Source organism: Onychostoma macrolepis, chromosome 01 (assembly GCF_012432095.1).
Source record: "Onychostoma macrolepis isolate SWU-2019 chromosome 01, ASM1243209v1, whole genome shotgun sequence".
In the NCBI taxonomy this organism is placed as follows: domain Eukaryota; kingdom Metazoa; phylum Chordata; class Actinopteri; order Cypriniformes; family Cyprinidae; genus Onychostoma; species Onychostoma macrolepis.
In genome coordinates this window covers 40034450-40061647 of record NC_081155.1, presented here as the reverse complement: position 1 = coordinate 40061647, position 27198 = coordinate 40034450, and the positions used below count along the sequence as shown (strand labels likewise).

General features: G+C 35.4%; 1 protein-coding gene across 4 annotated transcripts; it reads left to right on the top strand.

Moving 5' to 3' along the window:
* The first annotated feature begins 854 nt into the window (after window positions 1–854).
* Window positions 855–16950, top strand: en1b (engrailed homeobox 1b). 4 transcript variants are annotated; one of them, XR_009272627.1, is made up of 4 exons: window positions 855–1793; window positions 4265–4817; window positions 15164–15300; window positions 16044–16950. XR_009272627.1 is itself a non-coding variant. In XM_058784446.1 (2 exons), the coding sequence occupies exons 1-2, from the start codon at window positions 1289–1291 to the stop codon at window positions 4582–4584; spliced, it is 825 nt and encodes a 274-aa protein (XP_058640429.1). In that variant the 5' UTR covers window positions 855–1288; the 3' UTR covers window positions 4585–5593. The 4 variants fall into 4 exon arrangements, 1 of the variants encoding a protein (XP_058640429.1); XR_009272557.1 differs by having other exon boundaries at window positions 15738–16950; XR_009272702.1 differs by lacking the exons at window positions 15164–15300; window positions 16044–16950 and adding an exon at window positions 6226–7280.
* The last annotated feature ends 10248 nt before the right edge of the window (window positions 16951–27198 follow it).

Here is a 27198-nt window from a genome sequence, read left to right as displayed (position 1 = left end):
CTATGTTTGCTGCCACATTTTCTTTTTTTTTCTTTTCTTTTTGTGCTGACGTGGTCATCCGTGTGTGAATCAGTTTTTAAGGACAAAGGTGTCATTTCATGCAAACGGATTGTTAAAGCAGGAAACTGGCCGATGTTTTATACTCTGCAAAAATGTAACCTGAACGTGATTCATTTGCTTTTATTCAAAACAAAATATTATTTAATATGGCTGAATTAACCTGACCAGCAAAAGTGTGTTTAATTAAGACTTAGGTCAAATAATAGCTACTTAAGGTAACAATTACATAGCTACTTTTACAATTAGGCTACCACTTAGTGTGGGCTACTCTGCGGTTTATAACGTTTCGAATGCTGAGAATAATGATAATACGGTCTAGTCTGTTGTAATTTTATTGCAATTATTAGGTAAATTATAGCTATACCTTAAATGTCATTATACAATATCCCGGATACATTTAATAGCCTATATAATGCATTTATTAAATTAATTGAAAACATTATTATTATTGTTATTATTAAATGTGTCTCATTGTGGTAGATTCAGTTTCTTAGCCTTAATTTCATTGCTTGATAACCTTGTCCCACAGAATAATAATTCCATAGTTGCTTATGATGAAGGCTCACCCCTTGCTCCGTCGCCTATCGCCTACCTTCACTACTAACGGTCTCAAAAAAGAGCTATTCGCAATGCTATTAGTGTCTAGTTTTGGCAAAAAATACAACGAGCAACTGAAATAATGAATTAGCTGCACTATCAGATCTTTTTTTCTGTCAAAAGCCAATGCCGATCCAGAAACATCCAGTCCTCATTAGAGCGGATTTAACGTTCGCCAGCTTATTTGGTCTTGGAAATCCATCCGTTCATTATTTGCATAAGATCGTAAAATTCTATTGGACATTCTCTGCTTGTGACACCAAGGATGTTGGTACCCCATTGGTCCATTGCACGTGTGTCTCGCTCACGTGCTTCCGGTTAAGGAAAAAAGTATGTGAGGGGCACCGTGATTTTAGAAAGAGTTTGTTAAGCGCGAGCTGTCACACGGGGCAGCGAGTCAGGGACTGCGGAGCATCGCGCGATGCATTGTCTGACATGAATAACGGGTGTGTTTTGACACTTGAAACGCCTTGATCGCGGAAAGCATTCCGATGCTATGACAGTCGCTTCTCTTAAGGTATTTCGCATACCTTTATTTTAACACTATAGACTGCATTCTTGTTTGTCGCTATCCGGATACTGCTCTTTGCAACAAGTGGAATTTTGGTGTGCAGACCACGATCCAGCTGTCATGGAGGAGCAAAAGGATCAAAATAGTCGTGATTCGACTGAGTCTGAGAGCGTCTCGCTCTCGCCCAATATACCATCTCCTCCGATTTTACCTCACCAGGCTGCGCAGCAAGCCCACAGAACCACGAACTTTTTCATCGACAATATTCTAAGGCCAGATTTCGGCTGCAAGAAAGATCTTGGGAGTAGGGACCGGGCGCAAACCTCGGGTAGGGAGAATGTTAACCCTATGGTGATAAGGCCGTCGCATAATAGCAGCCTTTGCCAGGATTCAAACTGCAGTAGTGACAGCACTTCTTCGTCCTCGTCTTCTTCGCCATCCTCAAAGCAGACCTCTGCAAAGCTTGTCGAAGGAAATGGAACTACCACAGCAAGGTACGGGGAGAATACGACGTCGATAATGGTGGTGAACACTAACGGGGGAACTTCGCAAGCGAAAGAATCGCAGCCTTTACTATGGCCTGCGTGGGTGTACTGCACCAGGTACTCGGACAGACCTTCATCTGGTAAGGCGCTAGTTTCTTAATTGCACTGTATGATTCACAAACAACGAGAGACGCTGCGCGCGTAAAACTTTTTGAGGGCGCATAACGTTAGCTGGTTGTGATTTTTTATTTTTTTTAATGAATCACTGAGTTTTAGTCATTTCATTCGTTTTACGCGTGCAGCGTCTGAAGCTCTCGTTTATATTCAACAGTCCTGGGTTGTTTTGAGTCACGAGCGAACAATTATCACTTAGGCCGCAAACCAAAGTAGAAACACATTTTGTTCACCTAAGCCGTTTCTGGAGAAAGGCAAAATTCTAATTCTGGTTGCCCTCTAAATGTCTAGGCTGGTTCTAGGCTATACAAAATAATTAATGTAGCCTACTATAACACCAATACCATCAATAGAAAAAGGGAATAAATGTGCTAATGTGAAAATTAGGCTATAGATCATATTAATAGATTAATATTTAGATAATAGCAATTTGTTTAAAATATTTTGCTATCCACAGTTTATAAGCGTATTGTTATTGGTGTTATGAATCTTTTTACTGTAGCATTTCATTTATCTTAGTCTATGACCATGCTTTGTATGGGTTAATCTAAAAGTATTTGTGTCCATAATGTCAATACAAATAGCTTAATCTTAATTAAGGAAAGAAAATAAGAAGTGCCGTGATATAGGGCATAATCAACCTTGTTTTGTGGCATTCTTCTTTGAATTTACGATGACCTAATGCTGCTAGCTTTAGGCTATTTGTGGTGAAATTATTTTAGGATATTCGATAGATATTTAACGGATAGGCTATTTTTTTGTGACAAACCAGTTAAGGGTCAGCCGAAAGGGTAGATTTTGTTGAATGTTATGTTAATCACATTGTGTGCAGTTCCTACCTTCAGGTGCCATTTCTACCTGCTCAGATAGTATAGAATAGTTCATTTAGCGGTTATCACACGAAGTATAAGTTTTCTGACAAAACATTTTACAGTGCATACCTGACAGAAAGTCAGCTGGGCTGTTGGAAAAGATGCTTTGATTGACTTCACTGATTGACTTACTGATTGAGCTATCAGACACTGGACTTTCACAGACGGCAAGCAGAATTTCGATCATCCGAGTGCAGTTTCCTGAAGGAAAGACTTAGGGTTCTGTTCAGTTGTTGAGTGGTAATGCAGAAAATAGTTTTCTTGACGTGCGTGTAATACCGTAATACCACATGCGTGGTGATAGGTTTGCTTTGCATAATATGCTGTAAACAGGTCTTTAGCTTTTTTTTTTTTTTTTTAATTGCACCTACTTTGCATAAATGGGTTTGCATATGAGCTGCATTGTTCATGGACATATTAAAGGTAAATAAATAAATAATAAAACTATTTGCAGAACAATAACAAAACAGTTGTTGTTAACGGAGCAAAACGAAGGCCTACACGTAATATTAATGTCGATGTGTAAAAATATAATTTCGGCTCATTTTCTGTAAACACTTTTTCAATTAACTGCTCATGTGCAGAGGTAAATAAGTTATAGATTTTTTCTTTTTATGTACATTCCCTGTCTTTCAATTATATTTGACATTAAACATTAAACGTTTTATTAATTTGAAATGCATATCAAAATAACACCGTTTGTTACATACCCAATCGCTTGCCTGTTTTATAAAGAGGCCACAGAACAACAAAAACTGATTAACCTATCGATTTTCTTTTTCTGTGTGACTGACAATAACATGATTTCGAACTTAAGAACTTGATATGGCATTGTTGTGGAAAACAGGGCGGAATATAGGCTACTACTGATATGTGGACAAATTGTCATTTTGTCTATGATGCTTGCAATAATATAGGCTAGCTACTAGCATAAAAAAATGTAATGTAGAGAAGCCATTATTGGAGATAATGTTGGTTTACATGTTTCTTTTTTTTTCACTCTGTGAATTCGATGCAAACTAAAATTTCAGAAAATGATTAATAGCTTTAGGAAGAATAAGCAGACTCACACAAAGCCTCGTTCTGCTTTCCCGCTATTTTCGCTGGGTGTAAGCACTAGTGTCAATCGAGGACTGAGGCCTACTTTAAAGCTTACTTTGCAGGTCTGCATATGAATTGCTTATGAATAAATATCTTATGCATTTTAAAGTTCGCTGCTATTTGCGGTTTAGAACTATTATTTAAGTAGCATTTTGTTTCCTGGCCTTCCTGGAAATTACACATGCACATGTCAGCTAAGGTCATTCGTTTTACACAGATTACAAACACTCATAACACTCGCTGTTGGATAATGAACTGCAGAATGAATTCGTTATCGACGTTTCTAACGAGAGTGCGGCTAAAATAGCTTTTCCGATACGGAAGTGTCAGGTAGGCCCCAATGTTAACACCGCATCAATCGTTTCACTCACCTGCCAAGGCATTCTCCGTCAGATGTGGGTATGTAGTGTCATATGCTGCTTTATGATATTTATGTCTTCGTTTTATTGTTGTTTCTACACTAGGCCCAAGGACACGAAAATTGAAAAAGAAGAAAAGCGAGAAGGAAGACAAGCGACCGAGAACCGCTTTCACGGCTGAACAGCTGCAGAGACTTAAAGCCGAGTTTCAGGCGAATCGGTACATTACGGAGCAGCGGAGACAGTCGCTGGCCCAGGAACTCAACCTCAATGAGTCGCAAATAAAAATCTGGTTCCAGAATAAGAGGGCCAAAATCAAAAAGGCCACTGGCTATAAGAACGGCCTCGCTCTTCAGCTCATGGCTCAAGGACTCTACAACCATTCCACAACAACAGTTCAAGAAGATAAAGACGATAGCGAATAAAAATGGCCCGGCTTCTCTCCTAAAAAGGGCATGGACGCTGACGCCGACAAAAGTGATTTTTCATATTTTTATGAATCAAATGAAAAGGAAATGTCTTCGAATTCTGCGAAACGAAGATACGATATTTAAGCGAATTTCTGTTTATCATACAGTATATGGACATGCATCTAAATACGAACACTATGAAAATTTATATATAGCCAAAACTGTAAGATGTGTATATTTAATTCCAGGTAAGGGGATGTCTATATTGCTCCTTACTTGCTGAATATTTCTAACGTTTCTTCTCCTTTCCCAATGTGGTTGCTCACCGTTCCAGTAGGCCTAAGTGTCAGGCTTGTTAGAGTTTTTGTGATAGCCCTGTCTCTTAAATCCCTTATCTCACAGTTCTTCAAATGCGTGACTGAACCAACGCTTCAAGCCAAAGATTTTAATATGTTCAGATTATGTTGTCTGAAATAAAAAAGGTAGAATGTGCCATTGTTTTTTTTTTTTCTTTACTTTTTTTTTTTTTTTTTTTTTTGTAGTCTACAAAATCTCAACATAATTACACGATCTGTAGCTATTTAAACGCTACGATGACTTGTCGTCCTCCCAAACCCCTGAGAGATTTTTTAAATAAATATATCACAAAATGATGCTTTTCTACGCTACTCTAATTTTCTAACCGAAGCAGTGGGTTGTGGTTACACTGTAATAATAAGATGTTATACGTATTTATAACGCATTGCAATTGTTATGATGGAAGAAATTATAATATTGAGAGAATTCTTTAGAGGTCAGCCTGTTTTAAGGTTTAGGCCTAAGTTGTGTATGCCATTTTAATACACAGTGGAGTATAAAACATAGAAAACAAAAGCTGAATTGATATTATAAGGGAATTTTAAATTTAGCTAATACATATGCGATACATTTAAGCCTGGCTTGCAGTGTAGTACAAAAACGTTATTATTCCAAATGAAAATATATCATGGAACTTTTTTTTCTTGCTTTTCTAATTTTAGGATTGGACAGTATTCATTCTGATGCCAGCTATTCACTTAAAGCAAAATTTTGCGCATGACAATGACTATTGTACATCAAAGTAATTGTGCTCTGCGAAATCTGCCAGACTTTATTAAATGTAGGACTAGGCAATATCTGATTAATCTTTCACCTTAAGGAACGGCATTTTTAGACACATTCATATATATATATATATATATATATATATATATGAAGAGTTCAGATGCAAAAACCTCTAAGTGCCATCTGACATTTTCTTCTAAATTGAGAATTTTTTGTCAGGCTCCTATATTTCTGTTCAGTTATTTCACTTTTTTTGCATAGAAAAGCACCTATACATTGTCATTAGAGTAAAATTACTGAACCTACAAATAGGAGCCTGATAAAAATGCTCATTTAAGAAGAAAATTTCAGACGGCACTTAGAGGCTTTTGCATCTGAACTCTTCATATATATATATATATATATCAATTTAAAGGCTCATGATTCCACGTATTAATTTCGGTATTTGCCGGATTTGCTTAGTAGGCTATCAAAACTAGCCCCAATGTATCTCATGTGTTTGACCACAGATTATTTTAATGAACTGTTTGAATGTCGTTTACCAACCATAAAAATAGTTTTCTCATGTTGCAGTCACACATCTGACTTCGTGCGACGACAACAGCAGTCCAGAAAAGCGCTCGGCTTTTGGTTGTCTTGGCGAGGCAGTGTGCAGGAGTCTGTCAAGGGATCAAAGAACATATTCAAAAAACTCTCCCATCGAGGTTAAAAGGTCAAGTTAAGCAGTCAAAACAAAATCGTGGATGTTTCAAAACAGGACATTCTCTCTGAACACTTTACGTAGGCTGTTATGTTACAACAAAACAGCACATTGCGTTCAAATTAGGCTATTAAACGTTTTGTGGGCAATAAAGTATCTCTTGCGAAATTTTAGCTTAACAAATGTTGCCGGCCTGTGAGCTGTGAACATTATTACAAAATTATCTGGATAAACAATAACCACGTGTCTATTTTTACATTAAACGTAATGATCATCAAACGCGCAGACCATGAAGCAATGTGTTTACAATTTTATACAATCGTGGGGTTTAACAGTGCAAAAATACTCTTATTTTTGTAGATACAGCTAATGCATTGCGTTCAATGTACCTGCAAATTTTTGCACAGTATTTTGACAAGCCAGTCATGACTAAAACAGTACAAGACGGGAAGACTTTCGAGAAAATCAGTCTTAAAGTGTAAATGTAAACAAATGTAAAATGCGCTGTTAAACACCGGTGTGCAGGTATTGTTGGGACGAGACTTCAGCAATAGGCTCGTTTAATTTTGTTATGGTTAATTACCATAGTTACTTCTGAAGACTTACCCCATAGTAAAATACATTATGAAGAAGACTTAACAACAACAATAATAAAGAGTTAAAGTTCACAGGCTAGACCCTCAAATTTATGGCAACAACAGAAAGGCCTGGCCTTTCTAAAATGTGATGTTTTGACTTCGAGATGTCTATAAATAGAACGAGTTCATATCAGAGGTTTATCATCACTTATTGGTCAGAATAAATTGTTTTTGGAATATCCAGTGTTGTCAGTAAAATAGAAAGAAAGAAAGAAAGAAAAGAGAAAGAAAGAAAGAAAGAAACAAAAAAGTCAGTCTCATGTTAAGAGACTGTTATTTATAAGCGTGTGGGACTGATGTTGTGCTGGTGCTGCTTGAATATTTGGACTATTAGTCATCAGAATATGTTGCGGAAGCTGCCACAAATCTTTTCCCGTTGAATTGCCGATTTTCTGCATAAACTTTCTCGACAATTGTTATTGCACAACTATATGCTTTACATCATTTAACCTATTTCTTAAATATGAAGCCGAGATCATGTAGGTCTTGATCTGAGATAGGAATGTTTGCTTGGTTGTCATAAATATGTTAATATGGCAACAGGGTTATATATATATATATATATATATATATATATATATGTGGATGACAAATACTTTTCACTATGAAATAAGCTATATTGCAAATTATGGTAAATTGGTCAGACAGCTTTTAAACCTATTGATACAGCATTTCACTTTTTATGTTTTGGAGTTCTCCAAATTTCTAAACATAGTCTACTTGTTACAAATGATACAATCTAAGCAAGGAATAAATGCTTTATTTCACTCTTACAACATAGAATAGACTATAGAATAATTCCTGTCATTCTTTAAATGAAAGAATTCGTTGAATTAATAAATATTTTGCCATTCCCCGTGGAATACGAGGGGTTTTTCTACCACAGAAGCCCGTAGGCGGCTTTTATTTTTAATTATTCTGCTGCTAATAGAACTGCTGCGCGTTATATTGAGTGGATTTAATTAACTCACATATAGCACGCCATTTCTAAAACACCTGTACATTAAATATTAAATGTCATAAACCAATTGGCATTACTTATTTAAACAGGTTAGAACGATGGGGTTATTTCATTACAATTATTGCAGCATTCATTGCTTGAAATTAATTTGCTTTAGTACGAGCCAATCCCTCGTGTTTTTCTGTACATTTAATAAAATGTTATGTGAATGGGGCTTATATTATTATGCATTTTAAATTGTACAAAAATAGAAAATAAAGCCCATGTCTTTCAACTTGCAGTACAAATCAAATGATAACAGCGAGATATTCAGTGTGAATCTTGGAAATTATTTACCGACCATCCAAATAAAAAAATAATATGAACCTCGCAAGGTCCGGCTTATATAGACTGACAAGTAATAAGTAGCCTACAATATAGATTCTCCCATTTCTACTTATGTAAGCTTTTTTTTATTTAATGTCCTTAGAATCTGGTGTTTTAACAAATCTTATTTTATACACAATCGTTTGCGAAAAGCTTTTATATCACAATGCGGAGCAAGCTAGCTGTTTACGCATCATCCAAATAACAAAATATTATTCAGTCGTTCAGATAACAAGCTTGCATCCGTTTGTGTGTGTGTCATTTTTTTTAGGCTCAAAATGAAACAGTAAAGTGCTTGATCATATCAGCATTAAACATAGGTTAATTTCAAGGGCTATATATAGCCTGTAGACTATGACTGAAAGGGTGTTCAAACTAAGCTATTTTTCATTGTTGTCAGGTTAATTTTACTGGTCGTTTACTAACGTCCAGGGATTTTCAAGTTCTAGTGTTTATATCTTTAAAAATGCCTTTATTTTTTTTCTTGTTAGTTTTTATTTTTATTTTTTTGCTACTATCCGTATGCTGATGTGGGCCAAATAAAAATGTTCAAACCACTCTATATAACGAATCTACTGTGAGGACCATAATTACTTGACATTATCTTGCGAAAATATATAGCACGCGTTCAAAAACGGCTCAAAACCGCCTTGCTTAGTTCAGCAGGTGCTTTGCTAAAACAATAGGCAGCTCAGATCGGCGCGTGCTCAGTACACTCTGCCCTACAGCTACCATATAACATGTATTTAATATATATGCAAATGAAAGCAATAAAATACGAAACTATGGAGATTATTTAGCAGGGTAGCTGCAACACTAGAAGCTTAAAACTTTAGATAAAGTTAAGAGAACGTCAGCCAATTTCCAATGAAAATTGAAGAGGGAGAGGATGTGCTGCGAAATGGCAAGAGAAAGCAAGAGAAAAGGCGAAGGCCATGGCGCTGGGGTTGAGGACAGGAAAAGCTTGCTGCATCGCCGGCACAAATTTCACAGCCTGGCTTGGTTGTCTCGGTTTGTGCATTCGTTGACCAGAGGCGAACGTGCATCATTGATCAAAGGAGAGCGGAAGAGGCCAGTGACCCTGAATAGGACTAAAGGATGCAAATATAGGAGCTAAGTGATTGGTAATCCTATTAGAACACGCTGTGGGTGGGGGCCAGCGGTTCAGGGGCTATTCGCGTCACAACACTACCAGCTCTCGATGCTTACAAACGGCGGTGTGCTTGTACACACATAGCTGACATGTGTTTCTGTTGTGCGCACGCGCGCACGCATGCATGCACAGGCATCGCCGCTTCGATCACAAACCAGCACTGCTTAACTCGAATGTAATCCGCCATGGAATTACCGAGCGGTATGTGTGGTAATCAGTTTGGTTTTTTGTGAAAGGATCAAATCAGTGGGACTTGCATTGGAAAGAGGATGCCTTTCTGTCACAAACTTCTACAATAAAACACTATTAGAGTTTAACTTAATTCACACATGCTCTGGCAAATCTAGACATATAATGCATTAAAGTATCACAAAACTATGTGCCCTTCAGTATAAAAGGTGCTCTGAGGTTAAACCTCTGTTCTCTCATTTACAGAATTTCACACAAATGCACTGTCCTATTCTAAACCGGTCCCCCCTTCCTTCAAGGTCCACATCACTTCAGTTTTTGCTGTTGAAATGTGTGACAAATGTATACAGAGGCAACACTGGTGGGGCGATTCAACAAAGGATGGCATTGAATGTTAACCTCCCAATGCGCCAGTGTAGGCATTAGGACCACTGGGAGAGCAGCCACAAATGTGGGAGCAGATAAATGAACATTACATGGTGGATACAACCAAGTACCTTCGTTCCCCTCCACCCACCCCCAACCGGTCAGCTGCACAGATCCAGACACAAACACACTGCTGCACTAGGCTTTGCAAAAGAAGAGCATGGTGACATATGCATATATCAATTGAAAAAGTTCTGCATAGCCTTGTATCTGTTTCTGGCTGACTTTAGCTATCTAAATACAATTCTGTTATTGTTTAAGGCATTACTGAAATTTTTGTTTCACACATAGGAGAGTAAGAGAAAAATATATATTTGTAGCAAATCATTCAGTGTCAGAATATTATATTATCATATATATATATATATATTATATACAATAATAATATAGTTTAGGCTACTTTAGCTGACCGGGTTGGATGCATGATGTTGATAAAATACCTATAGTTTTCACATAGTTTGGATATGCAGAGAAGTTCTTCTTCTCAAAATGAGAATCAGCTGGTTTTACGAGATAAGCAACATCTTAGGATTTAGGTTGTGCTTATAAAGTACCCTGAGTTTTCAGTGATCCACGACAACCTATTCAACATCCCCATCCAAAGTGCCTAGTAATTTCTGAAAGGCCCTGCATTGGTATGATGCAGTCAAAACACTTTTGCCTAAAAAATTTTTTTGTTTTGTTGCACCTCCATAATGTGGTTCAATTAAAATTGAGAATGACTGAAAAAAGGGCTACTTCATTTTCATTAAAAGGTCAAAATGTGTGTTTTTTTAAATATTTTTTTATGACCTTAACATAATCATGATCTTATGTGGTCCCATCACATGACAACAAAATGGCTTCCAATGGTTTTTAAAAAATAATATTCAAATTAATAATATTGAAAACATTTTAAAATAATATGCACGGCGTTTAAAGATCAGTGACAAAATTCACCTGTATTTAAGCTAATACTGCAATTTTCTTACATAGTCTATTATTCTGCCGGTAGCTTTGCATGAGCAATAAACCAGATTCTTGAATTGCCTATGATTTCAAAAACCATCCAGTTTCTACAAAGTCTAAATCTCTCTTATACTCAGCTTAACTTAGTAGGCTAATACATATAATGAATAATAGCAATATTTTATATAATAGGCTATTTACTATTATGCCTATAATAATTTACTATTATTTTGTGTTTTCAATATTATTTATTATTTCATTATATTATATATTATATTATTCAATATTATTATATTTCAATATTATTATTTATTAAAATAGTAAAATATGTCATTTTTTCCCCCAGTATTTCAATCAGCCTCCGATAACAATATTTTATATAATAGGCTATTTACTATTATTATAATAGCCTATAATAATTTACTAATATTTTGTTTTCAATATTATTTGAAAATATTATTGTAATTTCCCCCACCAGTATTTTAATCAGCCTCCAGACAGTTACAACACCTAGACATTTTCCCCACAAAAATCTCATATTATCGATATTCATTTTAATTAGGAAATGAGTTTTATTCAAGCTTTTTTTTTTCTTTTCTTTTCTTTTTTTTTTTTCTCTCCGTATGAACTACATTTTAATGTAGGCCTTTTTTAACCTAATAGATTGGGACAAAAATGAGTGTCACATCATTGACCCATATATGAAAGGAAGAAGAGTTGACAAGAATTCTAATTACAAACAGAAGGGGTCCTATCGTGGGACAACGGTGGGTGTTCACCCCGTTCACAATGGCATCTGCTGTGCAGATTTTTCAGAGCCCATCCCTGTCAGGGCGCTTTTTATATAATGAAGGTACACGCACAAAGAGAACAAAGCGCGGGACACCTGGTATCATCATATGCGATGGGTGGTCAAGAGGCTCTTCACTCGGCGTTCCTCTCACATGTGGTATTACTTTACCGTCTCAAGCAGACGCAGACAGACAGACAGGGCCTTCCACGATGCGCGCTAGCATTAGCGGCTATGTTTTCACCGTCGGCCTTGCACTTCAAAAGGCGTCTAAATCGCGAAACCTCCTTCTCGGTCTCTCATCGCTGGCTGTGCAGTCCCGAGGTGGCGAGAGGTGAACCGGAGAACAGTTCGTCATATTCAATTAGCACACGGCTGTCACAGCCGCTCTTAACGGGTCGTGATGTCATTCCCCGCGAGAGACTATGAACGATTGTCCCACCTTTGAGAGAGGACATGATCTGAGAAACAAGAACTACCACAGAGCATCAGTAGAACAATAAGCCTATGAACGGCTGATGATTTTAACCATTCTTAAAGGACATGGTATTATAAGTTTGATTATTGTTAAAGATTGTGTCTAAAAAGTTTCCCTCATTTTAAGACTATTGTGAGATTGTCCCCAACTTCCTCTCTCTATAAAAACGTTACTTGGAAAAAAAAATTTGTTTAAAAAAAGTTTTCCAAAGAACTTTTTTTTCCCTCCAAAAAGAGCCATTATGTCATTGCCATCACTGAAAGTTGATCAAGCCCATAATTAGATCCTTATTCCAGGGCATGTGATGCGTTTAAACATGGATGAATCATAGTTTAAATATCTTATGATTTAAAGTCAAAAATGGCTTTAATTGAAGAATCAACTAAATAGCCTACTTGTCAGACACAAACATTTTTTAATCATATATAGGCTACAACTAGCCACCTCTCTGATGCTTTTTATCGTATGCATATTGATCAGTTATTTTAATTAAATTACACATTTAACACTAAAAGTTTTAATAGCTTCCATATAACCACAAATACAGCACAGCTGAATTTTTAAATTAGAAAATGAATGGTAATTTGCAACACAAAAATGCATATTTAATATAGTCTATATGTAAAATACACAATAAAACAATAACCTATAATGTCAAAAGTTATATGTCGGGTTCAACCCTTAATCTTACTGGTGTAACCTAATGTAGCCTAATAGGGTTGGTTCGGTCATAATAAATAATATTTTAGATTTGAATAATCCAAGTTTATTTAGCTGTTACTACGCACACATTTTTTTTTTTTTGCCATTGTGGTTTGCACATCTCAGTTTATCTAAGCAACAAGAGCAAAACCATAAAATGTTTCCTCTCTCTATACTGTTGGCCAACAGCGTTTAAAGATGCAGTGGCAAAATTCACCTGAATTTAGGCTAATACTGCAATTTTCACAATCTCAGCTGGTAGATTTGCATGAGCAATAAACCAGATTCTTAAATTGCCAACAATTCTAAAATCCATCTAATTTCTACAAAGTCTAAATCTCTCTTGTACACAACTTAACTTTAATGGGAATTTAATTCCTATTCAAATTATGCAATTTTATGGTTGACAATACATCAAGGATCATTTATCCATCTTATAAATTGGCAACAAAGAGACATTTAAAAAGCTGCTTGTGACTTTAAAATGTCTGTGTCGATGGTTTGTATTCATTACTGCACATTTATTAAATTGTGAAAATTGATATAAAGAGATAGGTCTATTAATATATGTTGTATAGGTGTCAGTGGTGAAACATGCCTGTCAACGCATCTGCATGTGCCTGTATCATTACCCAATAAGGTCCTGTTCAGGGACTACTTTAACCTCACCTAAAATCCATATGATAATCTGTTATGGCACCAGCTTGCTCCGCAGCTCCATGATTTACGGTTTTGCGTCAGCCCCAGCCCTCCTGCACAGCGAAGTTAAATGACCCGAAAATAACATTAATATGTACCAGGGTCTGATGGAGTACCGTACAGGAGGGGTGGTCTGTGGCGTCGGCTTTCACCCACAGGAATATAAACTTGAGAGTCAGTATGGGTCAAGAGGCGGCATCAACTCTACAGCTGAAGTGCAAAGTCGACAGAAGAGAAGTGGAAACCATCTTCAGGCAAAAGATGATTTCATTTGAAGTGACCAGAAGATTAATGTTGAATGAAATATCGGATGATAATAAAATAACTGTTTGACAAACACATCAGAATGCAATTTCTGTTCATAACTGCCTTTTAGGCGATTTCACTTTATGAAGAGAGAGAGGCTTAATTTCTTGGCATGAACATGATAATATGTTGCCATAAGATTGTTCTCCTTTCTGAAAGAAGATATTTCAGTATCAATTCAGTTCATTTGCTCTGGAATAAGTCACAGATATGAACTAATAGTAGAGGCAGTTGTTGAATTAACTGAAAGAGAGACAATGACAAAAAATAAAAGGCAAAAAAGTACAAATAATAAAAAAAATAGATCAACTGAAACAATTATGTTTTTCTGTCTAGAAACTCAATTAATATTTTTCAATTCTCTTAAATTTAGTAATGTGTAATAAATATGTAATAATTAAAAGAAACTTCACAAATATGGTTCAGATTCTTACAATTTTGGAGTCAGTATTTATTTATTTTTTTATTTTTTTTAAAGGAATTAATGCTATTAAGACTCAAAAAGAATTAATTAAATTCATCAAAATATTTCTGATGTTACAATAGATTTCAAATAAATGCTGAACTTTCAGGTCATCAAAGAATCCTGGGGACCCTGTTTTCATAAAAATATAGTTTTATAATAATAATAATAATAATAATAAAAAGTTTCTTGAACACAAAATCAACATATTAGAAGGATCATGTGACACTGAAGACTGGGGTAATGATGCTGAAAATTCAGCTTTGCATACATTTGAAAACATATTTAAATAGAAAATGGTTAATTTAATAATATTAATATGTATTAATACTATTGATTTAATAATAATTCACAATATTACTCTGTTTATTTTGATCAAATAAATACAGCCTCGGTGGCCATAAGAGATGTTTTTAAAACAATTCTTACTGACTCCAAACATTTAGTTGGTAGTGGTAGTGTATAAATTTAACAAGTATACATATATAAATATATATGCTTAAATAAATAGCAGTCACTTAGTAGATATTATTATCCGTTCATTTGTTCTTCTGGAGTAACCCGGGATCTTGCTTAAGGGCAAATATTGATTGAGTTCTGAATTTCCAGTGGGGAGCCCTAAGCTTTAACCAATACACCACACTTGACTCATTTACTCGTTCACTCACTGACTCACTCCTCCTTTCTTTCAGATGACAGAACCAGCTCAAGACACTGAGTGATTTCTGTGGCAGCCGCACAACACTGAGCGTGAAGAAGTCCTTTTACACACAGCCTGCGAGATGTGTGGTCTGAAGGGCGCTATCCCATTCCTCTCTCTTTGTCTTGTGTGAGTAAGCTCACTGTGTGTCTGGCCAGAACAGACACACACACACATACACACATTACAGCAACAACTGTTCCACGTAAGTAAATCATTTTATGGATGTTCAGGAAGTTTGTGTTGGGATCAGGGTGGGATGGCTGGACTAGCGTTAAGACAGTAATACGCTGGAATGCATCAGGGTTCTATCGGAATTGCAGGCTGATCTGTCCCATGACAACAGGTGCCGGTGTCTGAGACACCTGTAGTCCTGATGCATTTTGTAGAAGTGGAGAAATTGTACTTTCTTATGATTTCGCCTTTCAAAAGAGCCCAGCGTTTAACATTTACAACCAATTTTCAGTCATAAAGCAATTTAAAATCATAAATGTTTACTCAAATATTTATATTTTGTCCTGTCTTTTTCACTTTTGCATTTGTTGATTTGTATCTGATATACAAAGTTTGGTGACGCATTTGTGGTGAAGAATCAAGAGAAATCTCCTGCGGCGTGTTTAAGAAGCCGAGACGGCTGGTTAAAAACACGTTTCCATCGAGCAGTCGCAGATGTCTATGAAAAAAAGAGATCCTGACACACACAGCTGCTGCCCAAATCTGCCTTGAATCAACGAACGAACTGTGTCACACACTTCGCACATTCCTTTCAAAGTCACTTTTATGCATGTGAACACTGTTTGATCAGAACAAAATTCCAAAGGTATAATTTTTGACTGAAAAAATGAATAAATACATTTTGTTTGATGTTTTAGACAGCGTTGGAGGACATGAGAATGGAAATACTTGAGGAGGAGGCCCGGATGTCAGTTCCCCCTCTTGCCCTCTACAGAATGGACCTCCAAGCAGCGTGACATTGCTCCATCAATCTGTGTTTAAAGAGCAGTGTGTGTCCGCAGTGCAGCATGTTAACAGGCATCTCTCTCTTTTTCTCTTCGCGTTCATGTTCAGGCACACACAAAAACCCACATATGCTTCCATGCTCATCTATTTGTGTTTCCATCACTCTTTTTCATGCACACACACACACACAGATCTCCCTCGCTCTCTTATCTTTTACCAGAAGCCTCGTGAACACAAGAGCACTTGTCAGCCATCACTATATCAAACCAAACATTCGGCTGCTGTCACTCAAAGAGCAGTATCTATCTGTCCATTGCAATGAGATCTACTTGTAGCTTTCACATCAGATCTCCATTCTACATCTGTTTTAAAGGTCACTGGGGTTAGAGCCATGACACAGTGAACTTTCACTGAGATCCAACTTCAAATTTGGCCCAAATTCATACCCTGAATCCTTTCCCCCTCTCTCTTCCTCTACTTTTCTGTCCTCATTTTATATGGGCATAAAAATGACTCAATACTCCATGTTGATATATGTGTAGGACATTTATTATAGATAACAAAAGATTAAACCAAGTGGCATTTACTTCAAAGCAAAATATCAAAAGCATATTTGTTTCACCAAAGCATTTCATAAAACAAAGCTTTTTTCCGGTACATTCTGGTTCTCAGACTTTCAGAGATAATATAAAATACACTTGAGGACACCTATGTTAACCTATGCTTCAGTCAGTTGGTGAGAACTTGAGGTCAAGTTGGTTAACAGTAATTGCAAGCATTGCTTATATATATATAATAAAAAAAAAAAAAAAAAAAGAATTGGATAAATGTGGGTAATTATTTTTCAAATGAAATGAATGCTTTAAATCAGCAAGGATGTGTCTAATTGTACAAAAAAAGTAAATACATTTATAATGTTACAAAAGATTTCCGTTTCAAATAAATGCTGATCTTTTGAACTTTCTGTTCATGAAAGAATCTAGAAAAAAGTATCACAGTTTCCACAAAAACTGTTTTCAACAGTCAGCATATTAGAATGATTTCTAAAGGATCACGTGACACTAAAATATCGGCTATTTATATATACACTGATAAGCCAAAACATCAGCGTGTGTGTGTTTTTTTTTAACATGCACGCTTTTATTCTTTCATTCACAAGATCACTCAACAGTGTATTCCCTATATTCCTCATGAGCTGATCATATTAGGCTGCTCTTATTTATAAGCCCTAAATGCTTTAATGGGGTTGGCTGACCAACTGGTTTTCCATTAGTGTAAACATAGGCAACAGGTCGATCCTCCACTCATTAGCCATTACCCTCAAGTCATTAACTCCAGCAGTCGATCACAATGGTGCAGAGTTCAAGTAAACACAGACCATCTTGTACTGAAGAATCTTAATTAGTGAACACACTAACAAGACAGTTACAGGATCGCTGGATATTGTTTTGACTATGTATATATCCTTCTAAATAAATAAATAGATAAACGGTTCTTCAAACAGCAAGATCAATAAGTATTGCTATAATTTAGAGATGTTATAGAAATACAGTTTTGACAGAATCAGTTGGTGCACACTTAGTCTCAGATCAGAGGCAGGAAAATAATGATGAAATGCCTGTCTAGTGTATTTTTCATGTCACAGTTATTTTGTCATTTACACTGTAGCGTACTGTGCTAACATGCGAAATGCCTGAACGCTTCAGCACATATTACAATACAAAAAAACAAACACACACGTAAATAGATTAAACAGAATCTGCCATACTCCAGGGATCGTCCTGAGAGATGCTGGAAAGCTGCAAACCTGCTTGAGAATATTTGCAAAGGTAAACCCAGAGGAATAAAAGAGGCAACATGGGAGACGCTAGAAAAAAAGCAACGTGAAGCAAAAAACAATGTGGGGTCTGGAAACACAGATGTTCAGAGACACTTATACAGACTCGGGGGGTGTACAGAAACTCCCTGCCAGATGTGGATGCACCCCACGTAATTTCACAAAAACTAACTCTACCCAGTCAACGTGAACCGACGAGTAGCCGTTCACTCATGTGCTTCAAACTACATAATATTCCCAAACAGTGAAAACAAATTTAGGGGTAATGTCAGCACTTACAGTATTGTCAGAAGTTGATGACAGCACTGAAGAAAAAAATAAATAAATAAAAAATGGCATCATCAGAGAGCTCTCGTAGTTCTTGTCAAAACTGCTTTCATGCTTTCTCTATATTGTTTTGAAAACTTCCAGCAAAGATTATTTTACTTTTACAAATGTGTAACGATATATGCATATTGCTTACAATGCAATGAGCTGTTAAAGTGACGGTTTACCAAAAAATGAAAGATCTGTCATCGTTTACTCAACCTCATGTCATTCTAAATGACTTTCTTTCATCTGTGGAACACTAGAAGACATTTTAAGGAATCTTTTTATCTATACTAATTGCACTGTTTAAAAAAAAAGATTTCTTTATTGGCATCCATGGTTCCATGAAGAACCTTTAATATTAAATTAGCTTCTTCCTTTCAAAAAGGTCCTTTAGATATTGACAAGTTCTTCACACTAAGAAAAACATGGTTCTTTTATCGGAATAATTTCCTATCTTGTTTCACAAGAGGTTAATTGATTAACTGAAGCCATGAAGATTATTTGTGGATTATTATGATGTTTTTATCAGATGTTTGGACTTGCATTCTGACGGCACCCATTCACTACAGAGGATCCATTGGTGAGCAAGTGATGTAATGCTACATTTCTCCAAACCTTTTCCAATGAAGAACAAACTCATCTACATCTTTGATGGTCTGAGGGAAGAGTACATTTTCAGCCAATTTTCATTTTTGGGTGAACTGTCCCTTTAAGAACTGTTAAATGAAAGGTTCTTTTGGGAACCACCAATGGTTGTTCTATGGCATGACGGGAAAAAACAAACAAACAAAAACTTAATTTGGTACCTTAATTTTAAAAGTAATTTTCAAAACAACAGCATGTTAATTTTTGGGTGAACTACCCCTTTACGTTACAGACTAATTATAAATAACATATTGTTGAAAAAAGGCTGTCCATATAGGACTAGGTCTTCTATTGATGACAATGTAAAATAAATATTTTCTTTGATCTTGGATGAGATTATTGAATGGCCAAAAAACAAGGAGCGTAATTATTTATTTGATGTGTACACACATTCATCTGATGCAAAGTAATTGAGCGCTGTTTTCACGTTTAAGCCTGACTAAGTAAATAGATCACTTGATTGGATTGCAAAGGATTTGTAAAGGACACCAAATCAGTATTGATTTTTTTAAAAAACAATCAGTGAAGTGGTTCGATGCAAAAGTCTAATTAAAAAGTAATAAATAAAACATTTCATCACTTTGAAAAGAAGTTTGTTGAGTCTGACTGAACTAGAACGACGTGTCTGTTTTGTGGTGCTTCACATGTGATGTCTGGGACATGTCCGAAGTGTGTGAGAGTGTGTGAATATCAGTTTGCCGCACAATGAGTGTGTGTCTGTGTGGCATTAAGATACATCTGCATCAGTTTAACCCATTGGGAGCGTTTCTCAGCAAGTAGCTGTGCTTTCAGCTCTGGGTCGGCACAAATCATCTGGACAGCCAGGAGCGTGAAATCTCTCCAGGCCTCTTTTCCAACACTCTCTGCCCTCTGCAGGCCTAGATAAACGGCTCTGCTTTAGTGTCTGCTGCCCGATCTGCCCAGTATCCAGTCTTAGGTGGCTGCTCATTATTGATGTTGTTGTGATGGTCTCTCTTTTGCAAGTATATCTGATCAGAAAGCTGTTACTGTCATCTGCTCTAAAAACTTTAAAGAACTAGCTAACCTGATAGTTTAGCACCTGATGCAGATTAAAGTTCTGTAATGCTTATACAATGCGTATCATTCTTAAGTTTAAATATTGAAACTATGATTATGCACACAAAGGGGCCCTATAACCTGCTTTCAAAAATAAATATAAATCTGTATGAAAACGTAAGTACATAAGTACATATAAATTTATTTATAAAATTATAAAATATAAATATAACTTGTAAATATATTATTTTAATAAATAAATAAACCAGTAACCTAGAAGATAATAAATATATTATTTCATTTATTGAAAATTTATTGAAAATTTAAAACTATTTTAATGATTTAAACAAACAACCAAAACAACATAAGGAATCTAGAAGATAATAAATATATTATTTTATTAAAACTTGTACTTAATTTTGTTTTAAATTAATAAATAATAATAACAATAACAAAATAAATAAATAAAATTAAATAATAAAATATTATATATATATATATATATATATATATATATATACACATACACACATATATATATATTACCTTCTACTTTACATGTTAATATTTTAAAATAAATAATTTTAATGATTTAAACAAACAACCAAAACAACATAAGGAATCTAGAAGATAATAAATATATTATTTTATTAAAACTTGGACTTAATTTTGTTTTAAATTAATAAATAATAATAACAAAATAAATAAATAAATAAAATTAAATAATAAAATATTATATATATATATATACACACACATACACACATATATATATTACCTTCTACTTTACATGTTAATATTTTAAAATAAATAATTTTAATGACTTAAACAAAAAACTAATGTAATCTACAATAATAAATACAGATATAATAATAATAATAATAAATAGAGTAATCTAGAATAATAATCTAGATAATAAATATATTATTTTATTTATTAAATAATTTTCATCACAAAAAGAAAGAAAGAAAGGATGATTTTTTAAAATAAAATATATTTATTATCTTCTAGATTAATGTTTTAAAATAAATAATTTTAATGATTTAAACAAAAAACTAAATATAGACATGTCACCCAGAAGATAATACATACAATATTTCATTAAAGAAAGAAAGAAAGAAAGAAAGAAAGAAAGAAAGAAAGAAAGAAAGAAAGAAAGAAAAGAAAAGAAAGAAAGAAAGAAAAAGAAAGAATGGTCTAGAAGATAATCTACACTTGTGCCCTACTCCCAAAAGACAGGATTCCATAGTCCTATCATAGTCTGACACCTTGAGTTACAACGTGCAGTGAGCAAAAGCAATCAATTACATCCAAGCATTTAATCCTCTCATAATCCATGGTGTTAGTGTGGTATTAGTTCCCACAGGGGTGACTAGACATCCCTGCTCCCTAGAGTCCCTTTCTATTGACAGCATCTACTTCAACTTCCCTGAAAACCTCACTGGAGACCAATGTGAGACCCATTTTTGGGTCAGTGGGTCAGAGGTTAAGCAGGAGGACATACGATAACAAACTAAATTTGACTGACAGCGTTTAAAAAACACATTATCTCTGTACTGTGAAAACACTGAAAAGGGGTCCTATATAGGAATAGTTCACCCAAAAATGAAAATGCGCTGAATATTTACCTATACTCTCAGGCCATCCAGGATGTAGATGAGTTTGGTCTTCACTGGAACAGATTTGGAGAAATGCAGCATGACATCACTTGCTCACCAATGGATCCTCTGCAGTGAATGGGTGCCGTCAGAATGAGAGTACAAACAGCTGATAAAAACCTCACAATGATACACAAGTAATCCACACCACTCCAGTCCATCAATTAACCTCTTGTGAATTGAAAAGCTGTGTGTTTGTAAGAAACAACTCCATCATTTAGACATTTTAACTTTAAATCATTCTTTCTGGCCAAAATACCAGTCCATAATCCATAATTATTGGGGGGTGGGGGGAGTCCATCCCCTGTTGTCGTCACACATCAAAATCCACTGACATAGTAGTTTAGAATTATTTTCGCTTGTAAATGGTGCTTATATCTGTGTATATTTCTCTCCTGATTCAGACAAAATGACTTTTTCACTGAAGAAAGCCATTTTATAGATAGATGACTCATGAGCCCAAAACAATGGACTGAAGTTAAATATGCCTTAATATGTTTTTGTTACAAATATGCAGCTTTTCACTTCACAAGACTATATTTGATGGACTGTCATGTTGTAGATTATTGAAATGGTTTTATCAGCCATTTGGACTCGCATTCTGACGGCACCCATTCACTGCAGAGGATCCAGTGGTGAGCAAATGATGGAAAGCTAAATTTATCCAAATCTGTTCTGATGAAAAAAAAAAAAAAAAAAACTCAACTGCATCTTTGATGGCCTGAGGATGAGTAACATTTTCAGCAGTTTTTCATTTTTGAATGAACTATTCCTTTAAGTATTTTTGATAGACCCAAATGTTATTCCTAAGAATTTAGCCATTCATCTCTTATAACAGACTATGCACCAAACTGAAGCCACTGAGAAGAATCAGATCACTTCAGCAGTGTGTCAGGAGGCTGAAGGCTAAAATATGGTGACAATATGGTGCTGCTCCTGAAAGGAAGAAGTACGCAGTATGGTATTTTTCTTCATGAATTGCCTGCAACATGACCCTCCCTTCAACCAGAGCTTCATATGTTTACTCACAGGGAAGCTCTGCAGCTACCAGTGTTCCCACTGATTGAGATAGTGCTATCTTTGGCTATTGGGATGGATGGCTTGATGTCCTAATAGAACACAGGTGTGTGTTTGTGTTAGCTTTCGGGCCCCACTGAGAAGAGAAGGGTGAAAAGTTGAACCACATGGACCGGGCTGATAATGAGGAGACTGTATGAGTTTGGCTCTCAGATGAACAGAAACGTACAATGTACAACTACTTTGTCATTTTGTCATTATAATTTGTGTAGAGGCAGTAAAAATGAAGAGCATGCCATTTTTATGTCATTTTAAATTTGTAATGAGCTCAGAAACAGTGATGTGCATGCTAAACTGATGTCATATATACTCGTTATCTTTCAACAGTTAGCACATAAAATCAGCTCGGCCTACAGGGTACATCACATATTCCTTGTTTTGTTATTTCCCAGATTACATGCACAATGTTAGACAATTATGCTTAATACTCTGATGAAATGTAAGGTCATGTAAACACCATAAACAGTGTTCCTTTGTCAGGGAAAGGTCATACAGTTTAAACAAATCACATAAACGTTTTGTTCTTGTCTCTTAGTTGTACATGTAAGCACACTCATCGTCTTGTCCATATTTTAAAAAATGAATTCTAAAACTCTATATACTGAATCACAGTCAGAAATGAATTTTAAAGGCAAAGTATCCATGATTGAAAGAATGAATGAATGAATGAATGCATGCACGCATTCCAAAGTCATGGGTTTGATTGCCAGGGAATGTATGAACTGATAAAATGTTTGCCTTGAATGCAATGTAAGTTGACTTGGATTTAAAAAAAAAAAAGTCAGGAAGGAAGTAAGTAACTAAGTAAAATAAACAAACAAACATGCATCTGTTCCTGAAGCAGTGCTGTTTGATTCGCAGGAAGGCATGAACTGATAAAATGTATGTCTTGAATGCTTTGGATAAAACAGTGTAGGTAATTAAGTAAGTAAAAAACAAACAAACAAAAAACAAATAAATAGATAATTTAAAAAAAATGATTTAAAAAAACAACCAACAAACAAACAAACAAACAAACAAACATAAAAGTATGTTTCTGTAGCAATGCAATGTAAGTCACTTTGGATAAAAAAAATTTAAGTAAACAAAACAAAACAAACAAAACAAATTAACAAACAAAAGTATTTTCTTGTAGCAATGCAAAGGTAACAGGTTTGATTCCCATGGAATGCATGAACTGATAAACTGCATGCCTTGAATGTAATGCAAGTCACTTTGGATCAAAAAAAGAAAAAGCAAGTAAACCAAACAAACAAACAAATAAATGTACGTTTCTGTAGAAATGCCAGTGTCATGGGTTTGAGTCATGCATGAACTAACAAAATGTATGCCTTGAATGCATGTAAGTAGCTTTGGATACAACAAAGAAGGTAAGAAAGAAAGCAAGTAAATACAAAAATAAATAAACTGAGCATCAAAAGTTGAGAAAATATGAATTACATTAACAGTACATACTGTATATTCATGAAGTTTTGGATCTGTGATCTTGGTTAATGTTTTAGCACTATTTCACATTTGTCAGTACATAATCTGTTAACAGGCCTGAGCATCTCTTGATGTGGAACGAAGCCCCTGGCCAAATTCAAAATCAACCCAGTGACATTCCTGGCTTGTTAACCAATCTGTCTCAAATCGGTTAAAATAGCAGAACAGTCATGAGCATTTTACATAGGCTTTTAAAATGAAATTTGGACAGGACGATGATGATGACGTCATAACCATTTGCAAATGTATGCATGCACAAGTGCACATGCCCAAATAAATGTCACATACAGTAAATGCATACATGTACAAATGATCGATGATCTTAAAAAGGCTGATCCGTTTGCGGTTATTGATATTTGTCTGCTGTGCTAGATACTTCTCTCACAATTATTTTCTTTCCGTTTAATGATTTTTTTTAAACACAATTTTTGTCAAATAAATTAATAAATAAATTCTCCAGTATTCAAGAGAGCCCACTGTTTGCTGTTCTCTCAACTGTTTGTCTCTCTAAGTATCTTTCCCAGGCAGGAAGCCCTAAGACAGAGGAACTGAAGGGCATTACCACACTGCATTCATCAGACCAACTTACCAGTCCACACACACACACTCCTAATGAACTGGTGAGCGATGTTTATGAGGAATCACTTACCAGCCAGGCAGATCACTAACAGATGCCTGCTGGCATACGAGCAAGTGGTGGAGCCACACTGGCCACTGCTCTGATTCCAGCATATGAAAGACTGGAATGTCAAAGTGTTCCCTGATCTCTTAGCCAGACTGTCCACCTCTCTATGCCACACCTTACAAATGTCTCTTAAAGGGACAGTTCACCTAAAATAAACACATTTGGAAGCGTTCACTTGTTTTTGTAAATGCGTAAATGCATATCTTGGTATGGGATACAAGATTACGAGATAAAACTGTAATTTATGATAAGTTTTGTTGTTGTTGTTTTGACTTCAGATGGAAACTAACTGGCCTTGGTGTTTGTGTGTGTGTATATATATACACATATACACATATATGTATACACACACACACACACACACACACGTTCGTTTTTGTGAAAAGTGGGGACATTCCATAGGCGTAATGGTTTTTATAGTGTACTTACTGTATGTGCTATTGACCTACACCAACCCTACACCTAAACCTACCCCTTACAGGAGACTGTGCAATTTCAACTTTCCCCAAAAAACCTAATTCTGAGTGATTTATAAGCGTTTTGAAAAGTATGGACATGGGTCAATGTCCTGAGATGTCACCTTCACCTTGTAATACCTATGTCATACCTTTGTCATTATACAAATCTATGTCCTGACTTTTCACAAAAACGCGTGCACACACACACACACACAACCCGAAATGTTGGGACGTTTTTTTTTTATTTTAATTTGAATAAAATGAAAACTAAAAGAATTTCAAATCACATGAGCCAATGTTTTATTCACAATAGAATATAGATAACATAAATGTATACACACACACACACATACAGAGAAAAATGTTGGAAATAAATTTGTCAGCATTCTAATCAACAACATGAGTTGGCTTAACCAATAGGGTTCCCAATGGAAGACACGGAGAGTGTTCAAGAAACCTGTTTGAAGGCAGTGATAATTTTTGCAGTTTTGTTTAGTGATGCAGAAGTTGCATACACCCTATTTAATGAAGAAAACAGTGTTGACAAGACAGACTAAAAAACTTTTAGGCTATTGCTTTAAAGTCAGGGATCCATATAGAAATGTAGCGATCATGTTTGTTTGCATGTGGCCTCCGTATGCCTGTGTTTAGAGTAACTTCAGGGATCGAAGATGAGCATGAAAGGAAATTATGATGAGCTCAATACTCCAAATGTCAGAATCTGCTTTAAATTACGCTGGGAGCAATATCAGTCCATGCTGCTTTTCCCTGTGCTGGGTTCACGACTTCCTTCCAAAACATGGCCAAGTGAGGAGAAGAGAGCGGGCAGAAATCATTAAAGTTTTCTTCTGACGTATGAGACATGGCAGTTATGCTAATTCACAGTCTTTTTGGCAGCCTCTTTTGCCTCTCTGTCCTCTTTAAGGAATGTTTGGTTAAGGGATGGATGGAAATCTAATGGGTGATTGCGGGACAAATGAAGTTTGAATATTGGGTTAAATGGAAGTTGTTTGTGTTTGTCTGAGTTAGTGGTATTTGGGGTTTGACTTTTGGACAGTAAGCTACTGCTAGCACAGTGAGAAAAGCTCTGCTTTCAGCAACCTTTACTTCAGTCTTCAGTGTCACATGATCCTTCACATTTCTTATTATTGTCAATGTTGAAAACAGTTGTGCTGCTAATAACATTTTATTTATTTATTTATTGTGGAAACGTGTTGCTTTTTATTATTATTTTTTTTTGTAATCATAATTTCATGAACAAGAACAGCATTTTCAAAAGAACAAGATTTCAAAAGAACAGCATTCAGTGGAAATATAATTTTTTGGTAATATATTAAATGTCTTTATTGTCATTTTTGATCAATCTTTGCGGAATAAAAGCATAAATAATTTATTAAATAAACATTTTACTCGAACGATAATTTACAGTATATTTAAAATTGAAGGTAATAACGTCTGAGATGCTCAAACAAATAGTCAAAGCTTCAAAATCACCCGAGAGTCTCAAGGTTTATACTTTTTGGCAAAGTTTTATGACTTATACTTGTTTCTGCATATGATCACGTAAATTATCACAAAAAAAACTAACAAAAAAAACAAATCACTTTCAATTTGACTATTACAGCGTTCTCCAAATTATTAGTTGCCAGAACCCATTGAAAATTGATGTTGCCTCGTTAAAAATAGGCAGGGTGCATCTTTGCAACACATGCAGAAAACATGTGAATAGACTGGTTGAGATCACTGTCTTATCCTAATTCATTTGTCAGGACTCATCTGATATAAATATTGTTATTGCATCATGCACTCCATCCCATCTGTCTGTCTCTAGCTCACTCGTTCTCAATTTCTACATCCCATATTCGTATACTATCCACATGCCCTGTATTTAAG